Source organism: Macrobrachium nipponense, chromosome 5 (assembly GCF_015104395.2).
Source record: "Macrobrachium nipponense isolate FS-2020 chromosome 5, ASM1510439v2, whole genome shotgun sequence".
Classification (NCBI taxonomy): domain Eukaryota; kingdom Metazoa; phylum Arthropoda; class Malacostraca; order Decapoda; family Palaemonidae; genus Macrobrachium; species Macrobrachium nipponense.
The window spans coordinates 49,154,973-49,178,439 of record NC_061107.1 but is presented as its reverse complement, the minus strand read 5'-3'; the positions used below and the strand labels follow the sequence as shown (position 1 = coordinate 49,178,439).

General features: G+C 39.9%; 1 protein-coding gene across 1 annotated transcript in view; it reads right to left on the bottom strand.

Annotated features, from left to right (window-relative positions):
- Positions 1-23,467, bottom strand: part of LOC135215288 (uncharacterized) — a 374,690-nt gene that overhangs the window by 167,637 nt on the left and 183,586 nt on the right. The window contains exons 6-8 of the mRNA XM_064249832.1: positions 11,100-11,235; positions 5,329-5,510; positions 5,012-5,127 (exon numbers count right to left, since the gene is read on the bottom strand). Coding sequence (XP_064105902.1) covers positions 5,012-5,127; positions 5,329-5,510; positions 11,100-11,235 — 434 coding nt within the window. The remainder of the gene's footprint in view (positions 1-5,011; positions 5,128-5,328; positions 5,511-11,099; positions 11,236-23,467) is intronic.

Sequence of the window (23,467 nt, the reverse complement as noted above, 5' to 3'; positions counted from 1 at the left end):
CTCTCTCTCTCTCTCTCTCTCTCTCTCTCTCTCTCTCTCTCTCTCTTTTACTGAGATGCTCTACCGAGATGAAAGAATTTTTTTATGGTACTAGTATGTAAAATGTTTATTTGATAATTTCAGTTATTTAATAATAATAATAATAATAATAATAATAATATAATAATAATAATAATAGTAATAATAAAACTTTAATTACAAAATTCATAATGGTCGTATTTTAAAAGAGATGAAAATGACCTTTCCATTTCACTTGTAAGGATAATTCCTCTTTCTTACTGAGATGAGAGAATTTTTATGGTAGATGTTAAAATTACAAGTGTTTATTATATTTCAAATAATAATAAATAATAATAATAATAGAAGTAGTATAATATGATAACTAATTTCAAAAGAAAATTCTTCCCTTCGTCTTTTTTTTCCTGTTATCAATTTCCCTACCTCATAACTCCAGTGACACTCGGAGCTTAACAATGCCATACAATGGTCAACGAATTTAATGGTTTTATGTAATTCTCTCTCTCTCTCTCTCTCTCTCTCTCTCTTGTATTTTAATGAAAATATACAGTAATTTGTGAATACACAGTTGCACATGAAAAAAGTAAAATAGTGATAATTTTAGAGATACGGCCCTAAGAAAAATTGCAAATTAGTGAAATTTTCCCTGTGGACATGTTTTCAAGAACGTCGTTCCGGCTTACGACGAATTTCGGGTTACGACGCGTCTTAAGAACGGAACCCCCCTTCGTAACCCGGGGACTGCCTGTATATCTGACAGGAAAGTTCATGTACAAAAAATAAAAGTAATTTGGGCAAATAGAGTGTAAGTGAAAGAAATAGGCGAATAATCATCTCAGATCAGCTGATAAATCGGTGGGAAGCAGAGCCGTTCCTCTCTCTCTCTCTCTCTCTCTCTCTCTCTCTCTCTCTCTCTCTCTCTCTCTCTCTCAGTGCACCAACACTGACTCTCTCTCTCTCAGTGCACCAAACATGACTCGTGCAAGCTTTTTTTTAAAATGTTATTGCAATTTTATTGTTTTCTGTTTGGTTTTAATTCATTTTGGTTAAATTTATTGTGAAATAAAATTTTATTTTTTATATGAATTGGTACTGCTTTTACCTACATATTATAGTAAAGATTTTACTGTCTCTTCTCTCCTCAACAATATCACGACACAATAACTTCACCATTTCTCAAAAATATAAACGCTCCCTCACTCTACCTCAAGTTACGGTGTATCACAGCAATGACGAATTATTTTGTTAATCATTTATGCTAAATTTTATTGTGAAAAGCTTTCTTCTTTCATTTACTATTTTGTTAATATTGCTCAACTCTCTATATTTATCATTCAACTAGACCGTCTCATTCGGGACACTGAAAACACATGCTCAATTAAGAATTTATTTTTGTTTTTCCTTTTTTTATGTATTGCATTTGATTGATTCTTTTCATATTTTATCATTATGTTAAATTTACTGGGAAATTTCCTTTTTTATGTGAACTTTTACATACACAGTAATATTTTAACTCTCTCTTCTACTTCTCTCCTCAACATATCAATGCTCCCTCATTCAGTCTCAAGTCAGCCGTGCGGGACGTCAACGCGGTTACGTACAATTTTATACATCTTTTATGCTAAATGTTATATTGAAAGCTAAATTTATAATAAATGCTTTATACTTTCATTTATTTTGTCGAATATGGTTATCATTAAATTATATATTGTAAATAAAAAAAAATTAATACAGTTTAACTTGTAAGACCCAGCAGTCCGTCTAATACAAGTATAAACTAGATAATCAGTCAGTTTGAAGTACGAGCATTTGTTCGACAAATGATACACAATTTTCTTGAAATTTTTGTTCAAAAAATGGAACGTTCGACAAACGAGGTACCACTGTATAGATGAATGATAGATTTTTGTTTCATTGCTATTAAATATTTTATAAGTAATCACTTTATAATTCAATGGAATAAAAAATGTTCCCAGAAAACTGGTAAAACAAACAGATGGTGAAACCACATTTAGTCTTAATCCTTATTCAGTTTCAGCATTATACAGATTACATTGATAGAAAAATTTAGAAAAAAAAATTCTAATTACTACAAAAATATAAGTTTATTACCAATACAATTATTCATGGATCATAACCACATCAAAAATTATAACAGATCCTCCTTAGGGATTTATTTATCCATAATTATATACGTAGTATTGTAAAACAAAAGACACTGATGACAATAGAACCATAATTACTACAATTTTTTGTCATCATTGCTAGTTTAACCAATTACATAGATATCAAATAAACAGTGGATTATAGCCAGTGTCTTTTTGGACTTGGTAGTACTACTCATCAGCAGGATGGGTGATACTGGCTCTTCCTACTGCCAGGCAATGAGAGTTAGAGGACAGTTCTAGACATATACAAGTTCAACCTCTGTAACCAGGTTTTTTCCCCTTTTATCATGGCGCCATCCTCCACAGTCTTTAACCACCATGGAGGAAAGATATGGATGTCTACGGGTACATGAACAATATGTTTGTTTGTTTGTATGGTGTTTTTAAATTGCATGGAACCAGTGGTTATTCAGCAACGGGACCAACAGCTTTACGTGACTTCCGAACCATGTCGAGAGTGAACTTACAGAGGTGGCACGCCAACACCATACTGACCACGCAACAAAGGCGCTCATGAACAATATGTACTCTCATGTCCCCCATTCACCAACCTTCAGAAAACGCCTACTCTTCATCTTTAGGGAAAGAAATGTCAATGTCAAGCTCTTCATGTCAGGATGAGTTCCATGCCTCAAGTATTCACTAAGATGCTATCCCTTTCATGAGTCTTTGGTCTGCTCGTGGTGTCAGTGAGTCCATACTTCTAGCAGCTAGTCCTCATGGTTGTCTGTGAGTCCGCATGGTTGTCTGTGAGTCTGCAAGGTTGCCTGGCAGTCTGCACCCTTGTCTGCAAGCTCTCATGGCTGGAAGTGAGTCCGCACTGGTGTCAGTGAGTCTGCATGGGTGTCAGCAAGTCTGCACATGCTTCAGCAAGTCTGCATGGGCATTAGAGAGTCCACATAGGCATTAGTGTGTTCGTATGGGCATTACTGAGCCTGCACTGGTGTTAGTGAGTCTGCATGGGTGTTAATGAGTCAGAGGCATCAGTGAGTCCACATGAGGCTTCAACGAGTCTGTGCAAGGTGTCAGTGAGTATAATTAGTGAGAGAGCTTTTGACTTTCAAGTTTCTGCCAGATGGAATGAGAACTTTAGCATCTAGTCTCCTTAGACCATCTGGTTTTGGGAATACTTTTGTCCTCGAGGAAGAGGACTCTTCTTGGCCTTGCTCTCCTGACAGCATTCTCATTTGCCTCCTTTTAAGGAAGAGGAATATTCAATCTCTCTCCTCAGTTTTAAGGGGCAAGGTGATCACTGAATTTCCAGGAATTATCGATTTACTGTGCTTGTCTAGCACCACAAAATCGGCAATTTATGGCATCATAACGGGGCGAGTTCTGGTTATTGGCGCCATAAGGTGCCGATAATAGTTATGGCACCATAACATATCTAACAGAGGTGCCATTAACTGATTATTGGCACCATTAAGTCTGAAACTGGGCGCCATAAGTGCCACAAATCGCTGAGTTTTGGTTAATGGTGTTTTTCGCTTATCAGCACCCACCCGATAACTGGGGACTGCCTGGATAAGCATTTCTAGAGGGGGATGTCAAGTAATCAGATTTTAGTAATTCGAGGATGGTTGTGGTCCCTATTCCCCGCAAATAATGGGACTGACTGTATTTGGTGTTTAAACTATTAAAATAGGCAGTTATAAGCAATTTTAGAGGGGTCACAAGTATTTGCGGATTTCAGTTACACACAGGCAGTTTTGCCCCCCCCCCATGAGGTGTCAACTATGGCCTTATCTCTCTTTTTGACCAGGTATTAATTCTAAAATTTAAAAAAATCTACATTCAAGACTGTTCTGTTGACTCACTTTGAAGTGCTGCCAAGGTGGTGCCATCACAGTTTTAGAAGTAACATCTCTTTTTCTTCCAAAGACCAATCACAATTCACCTCTCGATGATCCAAGTATAGTTTGCGCACACATACATCAATTTACACAATCAGGTCTTGCAATCCCTTACCTTTCAAAATCTAACAGATTTCAATAAGGAAGATTGAGAAGAAGAATCCATATTGCCAAATATAGACCAAAATACAGACAATCCCTTCCTTAACCAAAGAAGACAAACCCGAATTTTAAAACATTTGCCTAAGAATGTCAACCCAAAGGGTGGCAGGTAACTACTGGGCACATTCATTAATGAACCCACAACAATTAGCTATAGATAAAGCTAATGATAGAGGATAAATTTCACCTAGAAAAATCAAAGATTAGTATTGTCTACTCTTCAAAATAAAACTGAAACTTAATGTAGTCCCACATGGTTTCATTTTCAACTTCCAGACATTGCTTTGAAAGTTGTGCCACTAGTGACAAGACTCCTAAATTTTGCTCTTTATGACCACTTTCTCTTAGTCAAGAATGTTATAGGTCACATTTTTGTTTTTATAACCTAATATGCATGACTGTAGTTCTGGAGGCTGAAAGGTATCAGCCAATTTACAATCTAAAATGATGCCCAAGGAAGGAGTGGTGACAAATTTAGTAGGCTGGCTGGCTGTATTACATATAGTAGGATTCTCCTTGATTTTCACTACTACAAGTCCACTGAAACTGGGATTTCAACATGAGAAATAAAGCATATACTATGATCAAAGGGGAAGTGCAGTAAGAACCAAGTACTTATAGTGCTTTGTGCTTTCTTACTTTCTTATGTCAATGAGTAAGCTATGTGATACAGTGAGTGTAATTGCTTTAATAAATATAATCCTATTCTACTCTTGATCCTTTCCTTCTTTACCTTATATGATGCCCTTTAAATTTTCCCCTTATACACTTACCTACTTCCAAAATAAAATGTAAAAATCCCAAACTTACCTCTACTATAGCTGTCCATGTTTCTCTGTTATTTTTCGATTTATTCTTTCTGAAGTTTTCAATATTATCCATATAGGCCTGCAGCAGAGCCCTCTCCATCTGAATATTCCATTTTTCTACGAATGATAAAAAGTGGAAAAAATACAGTGAGATGGAATGACTAAAAGATAGAAAACAAAACGATCATTTACAAACACTTTTTTTTAAGTCTCTCACTACTAGAAAGTAGCAACTTAACTTGTTTTAATACAGTAAACAAAGCATAGTAGGTTATTACATTTATTTGTGAATGCAGACAAAAATAAATGATCTCTCACCTTTTGGGTCCCAAATTTTAGTCTTTCTTTTTTTTGATGAAACATATGGAAACATTGGTTCAATTAAATCTTTGTATGCCATTTCTAAGGGCTCATTATCTGGATTAGCATTCCGGTCCACCATTCTCTGATACAATGTAACAAGTGCATTCCATCGCCCATGAATTTGGTGAGCAGTATAACTAAGGAGACATATAGAAAACGACATTTTTAGGAAAACTGCAGAAGAAAATTTTTAAATCTTAACAAACAAAAACTACTTACAATCACCTCAATACCATGTGATATCTTACTAGTAAGTTAATTCTAGTTAATTTATAACATACATTTTTAGAAAAGTACGTATTACTAAGAAGTTTCCTTAACCACCACTGATTGTATCCATTCTATTTTCACTCCCTCAAATACTTATTACAAGAATTTCTTGGAATAAGTTTCAAAAAGTTACACATGTGTGCTGTAATGCTATAAACCACCAGCCCACCTACAAAATCTGCCAAAAGAATAATATATCACCAACAAAGATTTTTAGCTTAAAAAGAATTTTCCACTACTGAGTAGACAGCCTTTCATATGGTAGGTATAAATGTTAAAAAGTTGTGTTGCAATGCCCTCACAGACCCTTCAAAAATTTGTCAAAAGAATAACATATCACAAATTTTTGTAGAATAAAGAACATTTTTCCAGTATTGAGTAAAGTAGGTAAAAGTAATCATTGCTTTCACTGGAACTGAAACTGCATTAAATTATTCTAAAAAATTCAGTATGTTTTATTAACTATTCCATAATAACATGAAGTCTGTACACAAAATTGCCGAGATTTCAATAGTAGTCAAACTACTGAAATTAATTCTCTTATACCTACCTTATAAAAAAAGCTGTTTCTATTCACAGATGGAAGATATTTAAACTAAAAATCAAAGTAACACAGCAAAATTCTTAACAAACATGAGCAAAATTCTTAACAACCACTTAGCAAACATGACCCTCTAACTACATCTTTAAGATCATCTTGAATTTTTTAAAAATAAAGTTAATTTTTTATCATTTGTAATTATCATCTTTTTGAAATTACATTTTAGTTAAGGCTTGGTTAGCTATTTTAGTTACAAAATATGAAACCATTAACTTGTTTTCTCAAAGGACTACATAAAGAAGTAAGCTGATTAAAAAAATCTGGTAACTAAATAAAAATTACAAATTTTAAAGTAATTTGTATTTTTCCTGATATACAAACCTAATGTCTTTACATATGGATATACCTTCAGCACAGCTGGAAACCAACCATTCAGTTCTAACAAGGAAGTTAGGTAGTTAACTACCGGCAGTAGGGTGGGGAGTCCCATCCTTCTGTCTGGCAATGAATTTACTTACCTTCTGGCCCATGTATCACAATGAGAGGTGGTGGCTTGAGGTGGGCTGTTAGTTAGGAAAATAACTTATTACCATATATTTCTGTGTACAGTAGGGCATCGATAATCGCAGGGGATAGGGCCCAGAACCCTTCGCGATAAGTAATACCCGTGTTATCCTGGTACCCCCCTAAAAATTGCTTTAAACTGCCTACTTTAATAATCAACCCACCCAAGACCACTATTTCAATGTTTATAACTGCCTACTTTAGTTCAAGCACCAAATATGTCTTCAACTATCACCTTAAACTAAATTCAAGACGTTTCAAAGTTATTCTTTCCTATCTTCAATTTCCCCTTATTCAGATCAGCAAACAAAAGTATATTACCTAACAAATCCTTTCTATTTTCATGATTTGGCTGCTGCACCAAACTAAAAGTACATAGTATATCTATTTTGTGAATGAACATATTTATGATAAAAAAACATGACTTACTGTAAAGATTACAGCACCCAACTATAATATTAATGTATAAACAGTAAAATACAGCAATAAAAATTAGTTTTGTCTTTTGTTTACGTTTAGAATCAGCTGATGGACGTTTATTACCGAAAGAATTACTTTGGGAAACAATTTAGTTGCTAAAAGAAACTAATTTATTAATGGAATTATTATTATTTTTAACTTTGTACATAATAGTTTATGATATTATGATACAGTATAATTCATATTTCATTGAGAGAGAGAGAGAGAGAGAGAGAGAGAGAGAGAGAGAGAGAGAGAGAGAGAGAGAGAGAGAGAGAGAATTACATGAACACTTGGTGGCAACAACACAACAGCTCCTCCCCCCTCCTGTCACATTACTTGATATATTTGACAGCTTTAGTACCTGGAGTTAGAAGGAAACTGGGATTTCCTTCATTCCTACATAATTTTTTAAATTTATAAACTAAAATCTTACTAATTCACTATAGTCTTTTCTTTAAACCCTTAAAATTAAACTGCGCCGATCTGGAACGTATTTTACGTCGACATTTTTTTTGTTCTCTTGGGTGCCAGACCGTGGACGTATTTTACGTCGACATACAAAAGTTTTTTTTAAAAATTCGCGGAAAATACTTTTATGCCTACCAGCCGAAAACTCTTGAATCACGCGCCTTGGGGGATGCTGGGAGTTCACGGATCGAGGTTGTTTTGTTTTGTTTACAATCGTTACGCAGGCGCGCAAGCGCGAATTTCTTTCTTGCTGCACTAAAAAGTATCTGTGACACATCTCGGAAATTATTTCGTCACTTTGACATAATTTTTGTACCATTTTAAATTAGCCATTACATGGAGTATTATATATGAAAATGTGCGCATTTTTATGTAGAATACAACAAAAAAATACTCATGATTTTAGCTTTTATCAGTTTTGAGATATATTCATATAAATAACGATAAGTGCCAAAATTTCAACCTTCGGTCAACTTTGACTCAACCGAAATGGTCGAAAAAGCATTGTAAGGCTAAAACTCTTATATTTTATAATATTCAATCATTTAACTTAATTTTGCAACTAATTGGAAGTCTCTAGCACAATTTTATTTCGATTATGGTGAATTTATGAAAAAACTTTTTCCTTACGTCCGCGCTAAGGAACTCTTCCGAAAAAAATCCTACATGCGATTGTGGTAATCTTTGCACCATTTTAAATTAGCCGTTCCATAAAGTTTTATATATGAAAATGTGCGCAATTTCATGCACAATAAAACTAAAAACAACCCATGGTTGTAGCTTTAATCAATTTTGAAATATTTTCATATAAAAAATGATAAGTGACAAATTTTCAACCTTCGGTCAATTTTGACTCTAACGAAATGGTCGAAAAAACCAAATTGTAAGCTAAAACGCTTATATTCTACTAATATTCAAGCATTTACCTTCATTTTGCAACAAATTGGAAGTCTCTAGCACAATATTTTGATTTATGGTGAATTACGAAAAAAATAACATTTTCTTTACGTCCGCACGGTAACTCTTCAGAAAAAATCATACGTGCGATTGTGGTAATGTTTGCACCATTTTAAATTAGCCGTTACATAAAGTTTTATATATGAAAATGTGCGCATTTTCATGTATAATACAACAAAAAAATAGTTGAAGGTTGTAGCTTTTCTCATTTTTTAAATATTTGCATATAAATCACGATAAATAGAAAAAAAAACCCGTTCGGTCAAATTTGACTCTACCGAAATGGTTGAAAAACGCAATTGTAAGATAAAACTCTTACAGTCTAGTAATATTCAGACATTTATCTTCATTGTGAAACAAATTCGAAGTCTCTAGCACAATATTTACATTTATGGTGAATTTTAAAAAAAACTTTCCTTCCCTCCGCGCGCGGATTCTCCGCCACAAATCTCCGAAATGCGTACGTCCCAGTTCTCGGAATATTTGCTCCGTTCATATTAGGCATTTCATAGAGTTTTATATATGAAAATGTGCGCAATTTCATGTAGAATAAAACAAAAAATATTTGAAAGTTGTAGCTTTTCTTATTTCCGAAATAATTGCATATAAAAAAATATATATAAAAAAATTTGACATTCGGTCAACTTTAACTCGTCAGATATGGTCAAAAACTGCATTTGTAAGCTAATATTCTTACAGTATAGTATATTCAATCATTTGTCTTCCCATTTTGAAAGAAATTGGAAGTCTCTAGGACAATATTTAGATTTATGGTGATTTTTGAAAAAATATTTGTTTACGTCCGCGCGTTACGAATTCATGCATTATTTTGTGATAATATTTTTCTCTGTGTTGCTTTTATCGTTTTACAATGTGTTATATACCAAAATGATCGCAATTTAGTGTACATTACAATGAAAAAAAAGTAACTTGTTTCCTTTAACCGTTTTGTGCACAGCGCGATTTGAATACAATTATATAGAAATTTTGTTTTTGCGCTATCATATATCGCATTATTTATATATGATAATGATAATTTTTTTCATTTCTGATGGTTGCATACTAAACTTCAGGCAATGACAAAAAAAGGAGCCAAAAATGAACTCCTAATCTTCAAAACTAAGCGTGCTGTGATTTTTTGAAAAAATTATTTTTTCCGCTTCCGCGCTCGCTCTGAAACGTCTCCGGCACACGGGAGACATTTTTTTTATTTTTTTTACCGCTTCGGCGTTTAAGGGTTAATGAATTGATACTATTGCTGTCTACATTAAAATTAATATTTGAAGATAGTAAATTATTTATAAATCATACAAAAACATACATCTCCCTAAGAGAGAGAGAGAGAGAGAGAGAGAGAGAGAGAGAGAGAGAGAGAGAGAGAGAGAGAGGAGAGAGAGAGGAGAGAGAGCGAGAGAGAGAGAGAGAGAGAGAGAGAGAGAGAGAATTGTTATTTTTATTATGTGATTTAATTTTATTGATATTTTGCTGTTTACATTAATATTATTATTTGAAAATAGTAAATTATTATTTTATTATAAAAAATATATTTATTCATGAAAATAACATCAAAATACAGTACAATCAACCGCCGCTATTCGCAGACTCCAGATTCATGGATTTTTCTCTGGACTGTACACATTATTCGCAGAAAAATCGCCCATTCGTGGTATGAAGACAGTGGATCAATGTCAAAGGGGGAAAGGAAGTGACTGCAGGGAACATTCCCTGTGCCTGGGCAATACCTCATGGAATGAGCTGTAGAAAAACCAGCCAGTGGGCATATGTGAACAAGATGTGTGCTCCTCGTAAGGCGGTCAGAAGGCAAGTGAATGCACTGCCCAACAGAGGGTTGGGACTCCCCACCCTACTGTGTAGTTTACTAATTAACAACCTGGCCTTGTTAGAATTAAGACGGTTTCCAGCTCCACTGAAGGTATATCTATTTGTAAAGACCAAGGGTTTGTATTTGTATAGGAACAAACAAAATTACAGTGGACCCCCTGTATTTGCGTTCTCGGGATTCGCGGACTCACACATTTACGGATTTCTCTCCGGAACATTTCCCCACATTATTCATGGAAATTTCACCTATTCATGGTATTTTTCTATGAGAAACATCCACAAATTCCTGGGTTTTTCAGCAATTTCATCATGAAATGCACTTTTTGTGATATAATATTTAAAAAAACAGGTATACAAATTTTTTGTGGGTTTTTCTTGAGTTTTAATTACCAAAATAGGAGGTTTTAAGCATTTTTATAAGGGTTCCAACTATTCACGGGGGGTCTAGTATGCATCCCCCACGCATACGGGGGGTACCACTGTATATCAACAAAAATGTGAAACATTAGCTTATTTTTCATGTGTCTTTAAAGACCATCATTCAACTAGGGAAAAAGTTGATAAATTTGAGATGCTTAGTAAGTCAGTCCAAACAACAGAGCTCTGAAGCAATACTACTTACCTGTATCCCTTCTCATTAAATGTTCTTCGTATCCTATCCCAGGTGTTGAACCTCATGCGCAAACCACCATTCTGCTTTAAGTTCTTTCCAGTTAACTCTTTAATTAGTATTTCAGTACCTTCTTTGGTCCATATTCCTAAAGATATAAAAATCAATAAATTCTTAATAATTATTTTCAAATATTGTACGATAAATATGTACTTACTACAATCTTAAAGCTGCAATCAAACAAAAAGCTGGGCATGAAGGTCAATTTATTCCTATAAGCTTAATACTTCCTCACAAACTCAATCATATATATACTCATGCAAATTCCGTTTGATAATAACATCTAAAGCGCACTTTGCACAGTACACTGTATAAAGATCTTTCCACAGTATCGGCAAAGAATGACTGGAAAACTGGAAATTTACTTGAGCTACCAGCGAGAAGGTAGAAAACCAACCTACCAACCCAACCAGGTACATAACTGAAAATCTTTCTTTGCTACATCAGTAAAGTTATTGATAGATATAAGTTTGGAAAGTTTTGCTAACATGATCATACACATCATGCTTCAAATTATCGTCTGCAAGTAAACAGAAGATATAAGACAGGATATTATTAGAACATAATTTTAATTTCCCAATTCCATCATCATTTATCTTTTACATTAAATTTTCCCTCTACTGGTTTAGATTTGAAATGAGTTCTACACTCTCCTGCCTGGGCACCTTTTAGCCTGAATTCTCTGAAGGTAAAGGTCTTTATCTATACCTTTCCTCCTTGAATTTCTGGGCCTATGAATTTTGCAAATCACTTCTCTCCAGTTACCAATATATAGTTTGAAACTCCACCATATGACTCCACCATAAAGTGCTTTCTTGAATACCTGAGTTATAGTATACTTTGAGGTGACCAATTAACAGCATCAACACAAGCCAATTTATGAAATCAAGAAGGGGAATTAAAAATATTCTCATATGTATACTTACCAAGTAATTACATAGCTATAGTTTCACTATCTGTGGCATCTAGAATTCAAAATTTGCTATTTAGTTTTGGTTAGGCGATTATCCATAATTAGAGGGCTCTAATTATGTAATAACTTGGTAAGTATACATGAAATTTCATTTTATCATAAAATTATCATTTTTATGTATGCAACTTACCTAGTGATTACATAGCTGAATCCTACAATGAAGAAGGTGGGATACATGGCTATACAAGTTTACAAATCCTACAAGGGATGAGGTGCACAAATAGCAAAAATATTGCTAGCATTTGGTTAAAATGCATGTTGGTTCCTTGCCTGTTAAGAGAGCTACACAGATAATTATTTGCACTGGATGGTGCTCATTTTAACTTGTGGACTTGGCGGTATAGCCAGGGGTAGTTTTCTACTACAGTGGGATAAACTACAGCTAAGGAGAGTCCATGGCAAGCAAGGATATATAATACAATGCCCCTGCCCAGGGCTCAGCACCAAAACACATAAAAAACACCCGAGTAAATATAGTCGCCAACACCAAATATCAAAAACCTAACACTAATCCAATAAAAAGGGCTGGTGGGTACTCCAAGTAACTAGTACGGCCCAGGCTTCCCTTGTGACTCGACAACCTTAATCAAAGGGAAGAGAACAAAGGGTAGGAGGAAAAGACTTCCTACACCCTCACTCAACACCATGCCAGCCACTAAAAACAGACCTAAAGCAGTGCATTTTTTGTAAATGGTCTTGATACCACGAACATAATGGGACACAAACGAGTTGCATTTCCAATATGTTGCTTGAACTATTGACACCAGAGGGAGGTTATATTTAAAAGGACTATTGACACCAGAGGGAGGTTATATTTAAAAGAACTATTGACACCAGAGGGAGGTTATATTTAAAAGAAAGAAGTAGCAACAGCTCTCACTTCATGAACTTTCACTTTCACAGTATTCAGGTTAGATTCATTAATCTGCGAGTGAGCTTCCACTATGAGGTCCCTCAGAAAAAAGGGATTTTGACGTAAGGAAAAATCTATTTCTGGGCGATTGGTTCGTGGTCGCCAGCGAAATATCCTTTAATCCATTATTTCTAAGGTAAATGTACTAACACATACCACGAATAAATAAAATAAAGAAAAGGTCAGTACTACTGACTCGCTCACCCTCCAAGAGGGTGTCGGTATGAACACTATGGCGAGTGAGACCACTACCACGAACCACTTGCCAATAGAAATCTCCCACTACAAAACCCCCACTAGAGGGGAGCCCGACCCACAGAGTGGGCAGCAACTACTTACTACTCCATCCCATGCTGCCGACTGCTGCGCCTCTGGTGGCCATCCTGAAGTTAGCAGACAATCTTGAGCGTTGGGATGGGCAGGGCGGGATTTCGCTGCGACACGAACCAATCGCCCAGAAATAGATTTTTCCTTACGTCAAAATCCCTTTTTTTCTGGGCTCAGTTTCGTGTCGCTGCGCGAAATCGTACCAGAGAAATAGCACAAGATTGGTAAACGAACAAAATAAAACAGACAAAAAAGGGTCTCAATAAAAGATAACATAAAATGAAGAAATATAATTGCTAATAGATATACATATACACAATGATACAGAATAGAAATATTACTTAAAATTAACTTAAGGTTAATAATATTTCTTAAAATTAACTTAAATTTAACATATATATACAGGGCTTACATGGAATTATGTTGAGCTTAACCTACTGTGTATAGTTAATATGTACAAAGAAATTAAAGCAATTAATAATAATAAATTGAATATGAACAAACTTCGACAATAATATAATAAAGAAATGTATATGACTTAGTATACAAAACCCGTAACCATTGTAAATAAGATGTGTCACCCTAGCATAAAAATAAGGGGATCACATCAAGAGATCATTATATACAATCAATTGTGAGTGACCCTAGCAAAAAAAAATAAGGGGCACCCACTATACCATCATAAGAGCAGCTAAGACTCAAGGTAAACGTAGATGAACATGGCAGGTATAGACAAACTGTTGGGTAGATAGGTAGAAAGGAGAACTGGATCTTCTACTAAAGATTAAGCAGAGTCGGGGGAAACTATGTTACCCGCCGCAACTGCTGAAAATTTCAGAGCTTCCAAGGACTTTAAGTAATGACGCTTAAATACTGTCGGCGATTTCCATCCAGTATACTTTTTTAAATCATCGAAATTCATGTGTTGGAAATAGTTAATTGAGGTGGTCAACTGCCCTGACATCATGTGCTTTAGGGAAGGAATCAGGATTGGCTTGCTTAATAAAGTACAGGATCTGTTGCCTGATGCCTTTAATAGATAAAGTACCACCTTTTTCTCTCTTAAAGAGAGGACCCGATGAGGATGAGGATGTCCTGGACAGAAAGGCTCGTAAGGTCGATACTGGACAAAGAGAAATATCTTGTGGAAGGGGTACAACCTTCCACGGTTCCCACCTCATCAAAGGATCTTCATTCTTTGCTATAAAACTACGTTCCGGAGAAAGTAGAACTTCCCCTGTGGGAAGAAATTCAACATGATTCGGATCTCTGGATAATGCCGACAGTTCTGAAATTCTAGCTCCTGAAGCCAAGCTTAATAAAAATAGTGTTTTTCTTAAGAGCATTATAAATGAACATGTCGTATTATCTGTTTCTGAAGCCAGCTTTAGAACATCATTTAAGAACCACGATACTGACGTAGGCCTCACTGAAGGTCTAAGTCTAGCACAAGCCTTGGGAATAGACGAGAAGTAAGAGTGTGTCAAGTCTATGCTGAAACCGAGTTGAAAAATCTTTTTCAAGGCTGACTTGTTTGTCGTAATAGTGCTAGCTGCTAAGCCTTTTTCAAATAAAGATCTGAAAAGGATATAGCTGAATTGATTGTCATGATTCTAATATCTGATTCTCTCAGGAAGGTTGCTAACTTTTTGACTGCAGCATCATACTGTCTCAAAGTTGAATCTCTTTTATCAGATTCCAAGAAAAGAATATTTCGAGGATCAATATCTGCATCTCTTTTAGCCGCAAACTTCATGAAGTCCATAAAGTTAGGGTTTTGAGAATTCCTGAGGAAGCGAACACAGTCTTCGTTGTACTGACTGGGAGAGCCTGGGATTGGGAATTCGAAGAGGACGAAGACCAGTTCCAGAATGAGAGGGTACCAATTGCTCTTCGGCCAGTCTGGGGCTACTAGAGCTACTTGACCCTTGAACGTCCTGAGTTTGTTTTTCAGTACCTTCAGGAGAAGATTCACTGGAGGAAAGACATAAATCTTCTCCCAGTTGTTCCAGTCTATGGACATGGGCGTCCGTGGCATAGGCCAGAGGGTCCAGGTTGGGGGCCACATAACATGGGAGTTTGTGGTTCGCTTGGGATGCGAATAGATCCACTTGTAGACCTGGAACCTCCGGAGGATCCATTGGAACGAACTGTTGTCCAGTGACCATTCCGATTCCAGAGGAACTGATCGGGATAGAGCATCTGCTATGACGTTTCTCACTCCAGCTATATGGGTGGAGGAGAGGTGCCAACTGAACTTGTCCGCCAGGGAGAAGATGGCTACCATGACATGATTCAGATGTCGTGACTTGGAGCCTCCTGTTTACACAATGGACTACCACTGCGCTGTCTAAAACTAGCTTTATGTGGGAGTTCTTTGGCGGACGTAACCTTTTTAGAGTCAAGAACACTGCCATTGCTTCCAGTACATTTATGTGAAGCTGACGGAACTGGGGTGACCAGGTTCCTTGAACCTTCTTGAACTGAGAATATCCTCCCCAGCCGCTTAATGAAGCGGTCCGTGTGGATGGTAATCCCCGGAGGAGGAAACTGAAGGGGTACTGTAATTGAACAGTTCTTGACTTTTGACCAAGGGCGTAGACGATTCCGCAGAATCAGAGGGACTGATGATAATTTGTCCCTGGACCTGACATTTGCTCGTGAGCGCCAGATTCTGGTTAGGTCTTTCAGTTTGGCTTTCATCAAGATGTTTGTCACTGATGCAAACTGGAGTGAACCCAGAATCCTTTCCTGGGTTCTCCTTGAAGCAAGTTTGTGTCCTAGAAATTGCTTTACTGACTTCGCTATTCTTTTCCTCTTGGCTGATGGAATCGACAGAGTATGGGAGGATAGATTCCATTGAATGCCCAGCCACTGAAAGTTTGACTCCGGAGTGAGTCTCGATTTTGTCCTGTTTATCTTGACCCTAGATATTCCAGGAACTGGATTACTTTCAGTGTTGCTTTGCGACATTCCTCGACTGTTGGAGCCCAAATTAACCAATCGTCGAGATACGCTACTACCATGATCCCTTGCGATCTTAGTTGTTGGACGACCACTTCCGCCAACTTCGTGAACACCCTGGGTGCCACGTTCAGACCGAAGGGAACTACCTTGAAGGAGAATGCTTGATCTCCTATCTTGAAGCCCAGATAAGGGCGAAAGTGTCTTGGCAATAGGGATATGATAGTATGCGTCTGTAAGATCGATAGAGGTGTGACGGCCCCACGGGGAAGTAAGGTCCGCACCTGCGAGATGGTGAGCATCTTGAACTTGTCGCAGCGAATGGCCAAGTTTAAACGGGACAAGTCTAAGATTACCCTTCTTTTTTGTGAGCCTTTCTTTGGAACGCTGAACAAGCGCCCTTGAAACTTTAATCTGTTGACTCTCGCTATTGCTCCTTTCTGAAGGAGGTCCTCCGCATACTCCGTCAATTCTTTGGATGGAAGTTGAAGGAAAGGTCTGGGTGGGGGCGGATTCGCCACCCAACTCCAACCCAGGCCTTTCGACACAATACTTTGTGCCCATTTGCTGAATCCCCACCGGTGGCGGAAGAGAAAACAGCCTCCCTCCTACCTGGAAGTTCCTCATTGTTGCTGGTAACCTCCGCGGCCTCCCCGGAAGTGTTTTCCTCTATTAAGGGACCTTCCTGATCCTCTCTGACGAAAGGATCGCTTACCTCTGCCTCCCCTACCCAGAGCGGTCATACTGCTGAAAGGCCTGGCCTTCGAACACTTGGTTGAAGGCTGGGGAGACAGCGTAAGAGGTGGAAGGTTGAGGCTGGGGGGAAATCACATAGATAGGCTGTGATTGGGCCTTGGAGGTAGAGGGTTTGGGCCGCCTGCACCAACGGAACAGCCGAAACAGGCTGGGCGAAGCGTTGCTGTTTCTTTTGGTAAGGCTGGAAACGTCTGGGTTTCCTCTGAGCCTTACCCCTCACTGCTTGGTCTTGGCGTCTCTTTGCAGTGAGACCCCAACGATCCTTAAGGCTTTGGTTAAGCCTTGTAGCTTCCGCCTGGACCTCCTTTACCATTTGCATCGGGGAAGAGGTCTGCTCCCCAGATGTTTGATGAAAGCAACTTATTCGGTTCATGCCGAATAGTTGCTTCCTGGAGGACATGCTTCCGACAATTCGTTCTGGCTGTGGCGAACTCAAACATGTCAGACTGTACCGTTTGAGTCAGTGACTTGGTGATAAGCTTGAATAGTGGCTCGGAACCGTAAGCAATGGTAGCCACTTCTGTTCATGGCCATGGAGTTAATAGACCTGGCTAGCCTAGACTTGGCCTCAAACTCCCGCCTGAATGAGGCTCTACGGAAGTCTAGGCAGCTTCTCACCAAACTGATCCATAGCACAGTCTGGTTTGAGTTTTGCCCGCCGGAAAAAGTGTGGGCAGGTCTTCCCACAATTCTCCGGTTGAGGGAAGCAAAGAGATGTGGGGGTCCCGCTTCCTTAGCTGCGGTAACGACTCCCCCTTTGGGCCGCTGGATAGTGACCGTAGCGATCTTGGTAAGGAAAGGGAAGCGGAGTTCCCTCTTCCATTGTGAAAATGGTGAAGGGACTCTTAAAGGGTTGAATCTTCGTATTTGAACAATCCATGTCCTCTAAGCACCTGAGCCATTCTCTTTGAGCCTGGTCACGTGAATAGAGGACTGTCTCTTTAGGGACCTTGTCATCTCGCGTCATGGCAGCGGCAGTGAGTCTGGCGTAGCCAATGAACGGCGGTTGTAGATCCTCCGGGTAGAACTCGAAGTCCTCAATCCTTCGAGTTCCACACTCCGGAATAGAAATAAGCCCCGTCCTGGAAGGGGGCGTATGACGCCACCCTCCAGGGGTTATTCATAGAGAACGGAGGCAGAGAGTCATGAGATGGAAGCTGAGCTATACCTGTGCCGAAAAGGTGGGGGAGTAGCTAGCGGGGCCTGGCTCAGTTCGGGCGATGATGTTATCCTGGGAGTTAATCCTGTCGGACAACCGGGAGAACATCTGCTCCATACTGTTTTTTGAGAGAACCGACCAAATCCCCCATGTGTTGCAACAGACCAGCATTGGGATCCAAAGCCGGAGCTGCTGCGGAGGTGGTCGGGTAACTCTGAACAGGTACCAAGGGGAGAGGAGAAACGCTGACTCCGCCGGAGTATGTGATCTCTCCTTGGAAGATCTACTCCTTGAGGTTTTGGAGCCGACCCAGAAGCTCTAGACCTCTCTGCTCCGGGGTTTGTAGCCGGAGACTTGCGAGATTGACGCCGACGACGTCTTTTTAGACGACGACGCCGTCTTACTTAGGGTTTTCACAACCGTCTTGTCCTTTGACCTTAGGTCTTACGGAAGCATCAGGAGAAGTATAAAGGAGCTCAGCTCCTGTAAAGCCTTGGAAGGAAGCTGGAGAGTTAGCAGGAGTAGAAGACCCAGTGGCGCCCAGGGAAGCCCATGGGCGTCCAACTCGAACCTACCTCGCACCAACAGGTCGTTGCAACACCTACCATGGTTCAATATTTAGATCCAGTGTCGCGACTTCCGACGAGATGTCCTGGCCTGGTTCAGTCAACGAAGCGGCGAGCTGCTGCTGAATCGCCGCCATAGTCGGGGCTGCCTCTGCCGGGTCGACGTAACCCGTTGACGTTGCCGCCGGGGAAGATCAGGACCGCCCACCTCTTCTCAAGGGATGTAGGGCTGTCCCTTGGCGGCGTTCTTGCCAAAACCGCCGACCCAAGCCCGCAGGGTTGCCAGGGCGGTGTCTCTAACAGCGGGAGCCTGGAAGAGAGGGTATTTGTTAGCTTAAGTTAAACTTAAAATCAAAACTTAAGTAATAGGTTTAAACTAAAATTATAGAGGATGCGAGATCCCATATAAAACAAGCTTAAGTTTAAAATAAGATTAAAATGATATTGTTATAATACATAAAGTTTCATACATACTTACCTGGCAGATATATACATAGCTAAGACTCCGTCGTCCCCGACAGAAATTCAAATTTCGCGCCACTCGCTACAGGTAGGTCAGGTGATCTACCGCCTGCCCTGGGCGGCAGGACTAGGAACCATTCCCGTTTTCTACTCATATATTTTCTCTTCCACCTGTCTCCTTGCGGGGAGGCTGGGTGGGCCCTAATCGTATATATCTGCCATGGTAAGTATGTATGAAACTTTATTGTATTATAACAATATCATTTTCATACAATCAACTTACCTGTCAGATATATACATAGCTGATTGGCACCCTTCGGTGGAGGGTAAGAGACAGCTACTACTAGAATAGAACAGGTAAACAACATCTGTTGTAGGTATAAAATAAAAACCTTGGTTCCTACCTGATAGGTGGTAGACTTCGTGGGTGTTTTCCCCGTAGTCTGCATCACCTCAAGAAACTTTAGCGAGATATGTGATCTATGGCCAAGAATTCTTGTGGGTCTGCCGAAGGGGTCTTATCCACTTACTCGGCAGAGCCTGAAAGGACTTTGTCAATGGGTGCTGATCCACTTACATGACAACACACCTTATTAAGAGCACACAACCAATCCCGACCACCTGATCCTAACCACCATGTTAGTATTAAAAATTGCTCAGAGTTATCCCCAACTCTTCGCAACAACCGTAACTCAAACCACAATGCACCAGCACACAATAATTTCAAAAAAAAATTTTATCTAATACAAGATATCACAAGAGTTCCTTACTAAACTGAAGTGACTGGCCGCTTGTGCGGCAACTGCACTTGTTCAGCAGAAAGTCTAGAACATATCTATTAGACTTAAGTAGTAAAAAAAATTTTTCAAGGATTGTTTTGTAAGCTCCTGTACCCAGGATTGTGCCCGCAGACACAAAAGACCTAATGAAAAACCAAATTTTCATAGGTCACACGCACGTCCCTTCAAATAGTGAGGCCGCAAACACAGAATTACATCTCCAATATGTCGCTTCCAAGATATTCTTCAGCGACATATTTCTCTGAAAAGAGAGAGACGTCGCCACTGCTCTCACTTCATGAGCTCTTACTCTCAGGAGTTTTTAAAGAATCGTCCCGTGCAAGCCTTATGAGCGTCCATAATTACGTTCCTGACAAAAAAGGCTAATGCATTCTTAGACATAGGTCTTGATGGATCCTTCACTGAGCACCACAGGCCTTGTCTAGAACCTCCCAACTGTTCCTTTTTCTTTAAGTAAAACTTTAATGCCCTTACTGGGCAAAGAGACCTCTCCGGTTCCCTGCCGACGAGACCCGATAATCCTTTTACTTCGAAGTTTCTCGGCCAGGGGTTCGAAGGATTTTCATTCTTCGCCAAGAATAATTCCTTGAAGGAACAGATGGCTGAATCTACATTGAACCCGACTTTGTCACTAAGGGCGTGCAGTTCGCTAACCCTTTTTTGCCGTCGCCAGTGACAAAAGGAATAAACATTTTCTCGTTATATCACGAAACGAGGCCAAATGTAGGGGTTCAAACTCTCTGAAGCCAGAACTTCAGTACTACGTCTAGATTCCAGTTAGGGGGAGAAGTCATTCTAGACTTCTTGGTCTCAAACGACCTAACTCAGATCATGCAGATCCTTATTGTTTCCCAAATCTAGGCCTCTATTCCTAAAGACGGCCGATAGCATACTTCTATAGCCCTTTATCGTGGCTACGGAGAGTGCGATTCTTCCCTCAGAAATAACAAAAAATCAGCTATTTCTGCTACAGAGGTACTGGAGGAGGACAACTTCTTTGACTTACACCACCTTCTAAAAACTTCCCACTTGGATTGGTAAACCCGGATAGTGGAAGTTCCTCCGGGCTTCTAGCGATCGAGCTTGCTGCTTTACTAGAAAAGCCTCTCGCCCTGACCAGTCTTTCGATAGTCGAAAGGCAGTCAGAGCGAGAGCGGGGAGGTTTTTGATGAAACCTCTCGAAGTGTGGTTGTCTGAGAAGATCCCTCCTTTGTGGAAGGGATCTGGGGAAGTCTACTATCACTCCAGTACCTCTGGAAACCATTATTGAGCTGGCCAAAAGGGGCTATCAGGGTCATTCTTGTCCCTTTGAAGTCACAAACTTCCTGAGTACTTGCCCCAGAATCTTGTGAATGGGGGAAATGCGTAAACGTCTACCTGAGACCAATCTAGTAGGAAGGCGTCTACTGCTAGAGCTCTGGGATCTTCTACCCACTTGAACAGAAGACTTCCAGTCTCCTCGAGAGGAACGTTGCAAAGAGGTCGACATGAGGAGTTCCCCAAAGAGACCAGAGCTTGAGGCAAACTTCTGAGTGGAGGGTCCACTCGGTATGAAGGACCTGGTTCCTCCTGCTCAGCCTGTCCGCTCGTGCTTCCTTACTCCCTGAACGAACCTCGTCAAGAGAGAGATGTTCCTCTGGGATGTCCACAACAGAAGTTTTCTCGTGAGTTCGTAAAGGGCATACGAGTGGAGTACCTCCTTGCTTCCGAATGTATGCCAGAGCGGTTGTATTGTCCGCATTCACTTGTACTATTTTGTTGCATACCTAACGGTTCGAAGCTCTTTAGAGCTAGGTGTACAGCTAGCAGTTCTTTGCAGTTTATGTGCCAGGACACTTGAAGAGCATTCCAAGTTGCCTGACACTTCTCTCTTTCCCAAAGTTGCTCCCCAACCTTTTTCCGACGCGTCGGAAAACAATACAAGGTTTGGGCTCTGTATTTCCAGGGAAGTACCTTGTTTTCCCTCAGTGGGAGTAACCACCATTCTAGATGTCGTTTTATCAGATCTGGAATGGGAAAAACGTCCGAGAGGCGTCCTGTCTTCATGTTCCACGAACTTCTGAGGAAGAACTGAAGAGGACGGAGATGAAGTCTTTCCTAGGTGAAAGAACTGTTTGAGCGAGGAAAGGGTCCCTAACAGGCTCAACCATTCCCTCGCCGAAGTCCGTTTCTTCCTTAGGAAGAGAGAGACTTTTTCTAAACCTCTCGCTAGTCTCTCTTGAGAAGGAAATACTCGAAAACCCCGAGAATCCATCCGAATCCCCAGATAGACCAAGGTTCTGGCTGGGGATCAGTTGGGACTTCTCGAGGTTCACGAGTAATCCTAAAGTCTTTATAAGGTTTAGTGTCACAGTCAGGTCCTCCAAACACTGTTCCTCTGACTTTGCTCTGATAAGCCAGTCGTCTAGGTAAAGAGATATACTGATTCCTTTCAGATGAAGCCATCTCGCCACATTTTTCAAAAGGTTCGTGAAAACCTGAGGAGCCGTCGACAGGCCGAAGCACAAGGCTCTGAATTGGAAGATCCTTCCCCCGTCATGAAACGGAGGTACTTCTTCGACGAAGGGATGGATCGGGACGAAAAATATGCGTCCTGGAGATCCAGAGACACCATCCAATCCCCTTGGCGAAGAGCCGCCAGGACTGAAGCAGAGGTTTCCATGGAGAACTTCTGTTTTTGAACAAACTTGTTCAGAGCGCTGACATCCAGAACTGGCCTCCATCCCCCCGAGGCTTTCGCAACCAAGAAAGACGATTGTAAAACCCCGGGGAGCTTTGATCCAGCACAAGTTCTATAGCTCTCTTGTCCCACATCTGATCCACCATTTGTTGAAGAGTATCTTTCAACACAGGGTCCTTGTAATTGGCGGACAATTCCCTCGGAGTTGACGTCAGGGGAGGATTGTCCAGGAAAGGAATGAGATATCCCTTCTGAAGAACCGACATCGACCAAGGATCTGTGTCGATGCGAGTCCAGGCTTCCGCAAATCCCCGGAGCCTGGCACCTACTGGTGTTTGGAGGAGCGCCACTTCACTTTCCCCTTTTTTTTTTGTGAAGGGGCGGAACGAGGCTCGACCTCTCTCTCGGTCGTTTTCCTTTTAGCGGTAACTCTAGTTGGAGGGCCACCTCGAAAGGGCCGAACAGGAGTAGACGCCACTTTCTTTTCTCCCACCATTACTGGTCTCTTCTTCCTGGACGATTGCAGGAGAAGATCCTGAGTCGCTTTCTCCGTCAGCGATCGGGAAATCCTTCACCAACTGTGACGGGAACAGAAAATCAGACCTAGGGGCGAATAACAAAAGCTGCTCTTTGTGAGTGTGATACTGCTTTCGTCAAGAAAGCGCTAAACACAGATCTCTTCTTCAAGAGACCTGCTCCAAATAAGGAAGAAACTTCCCC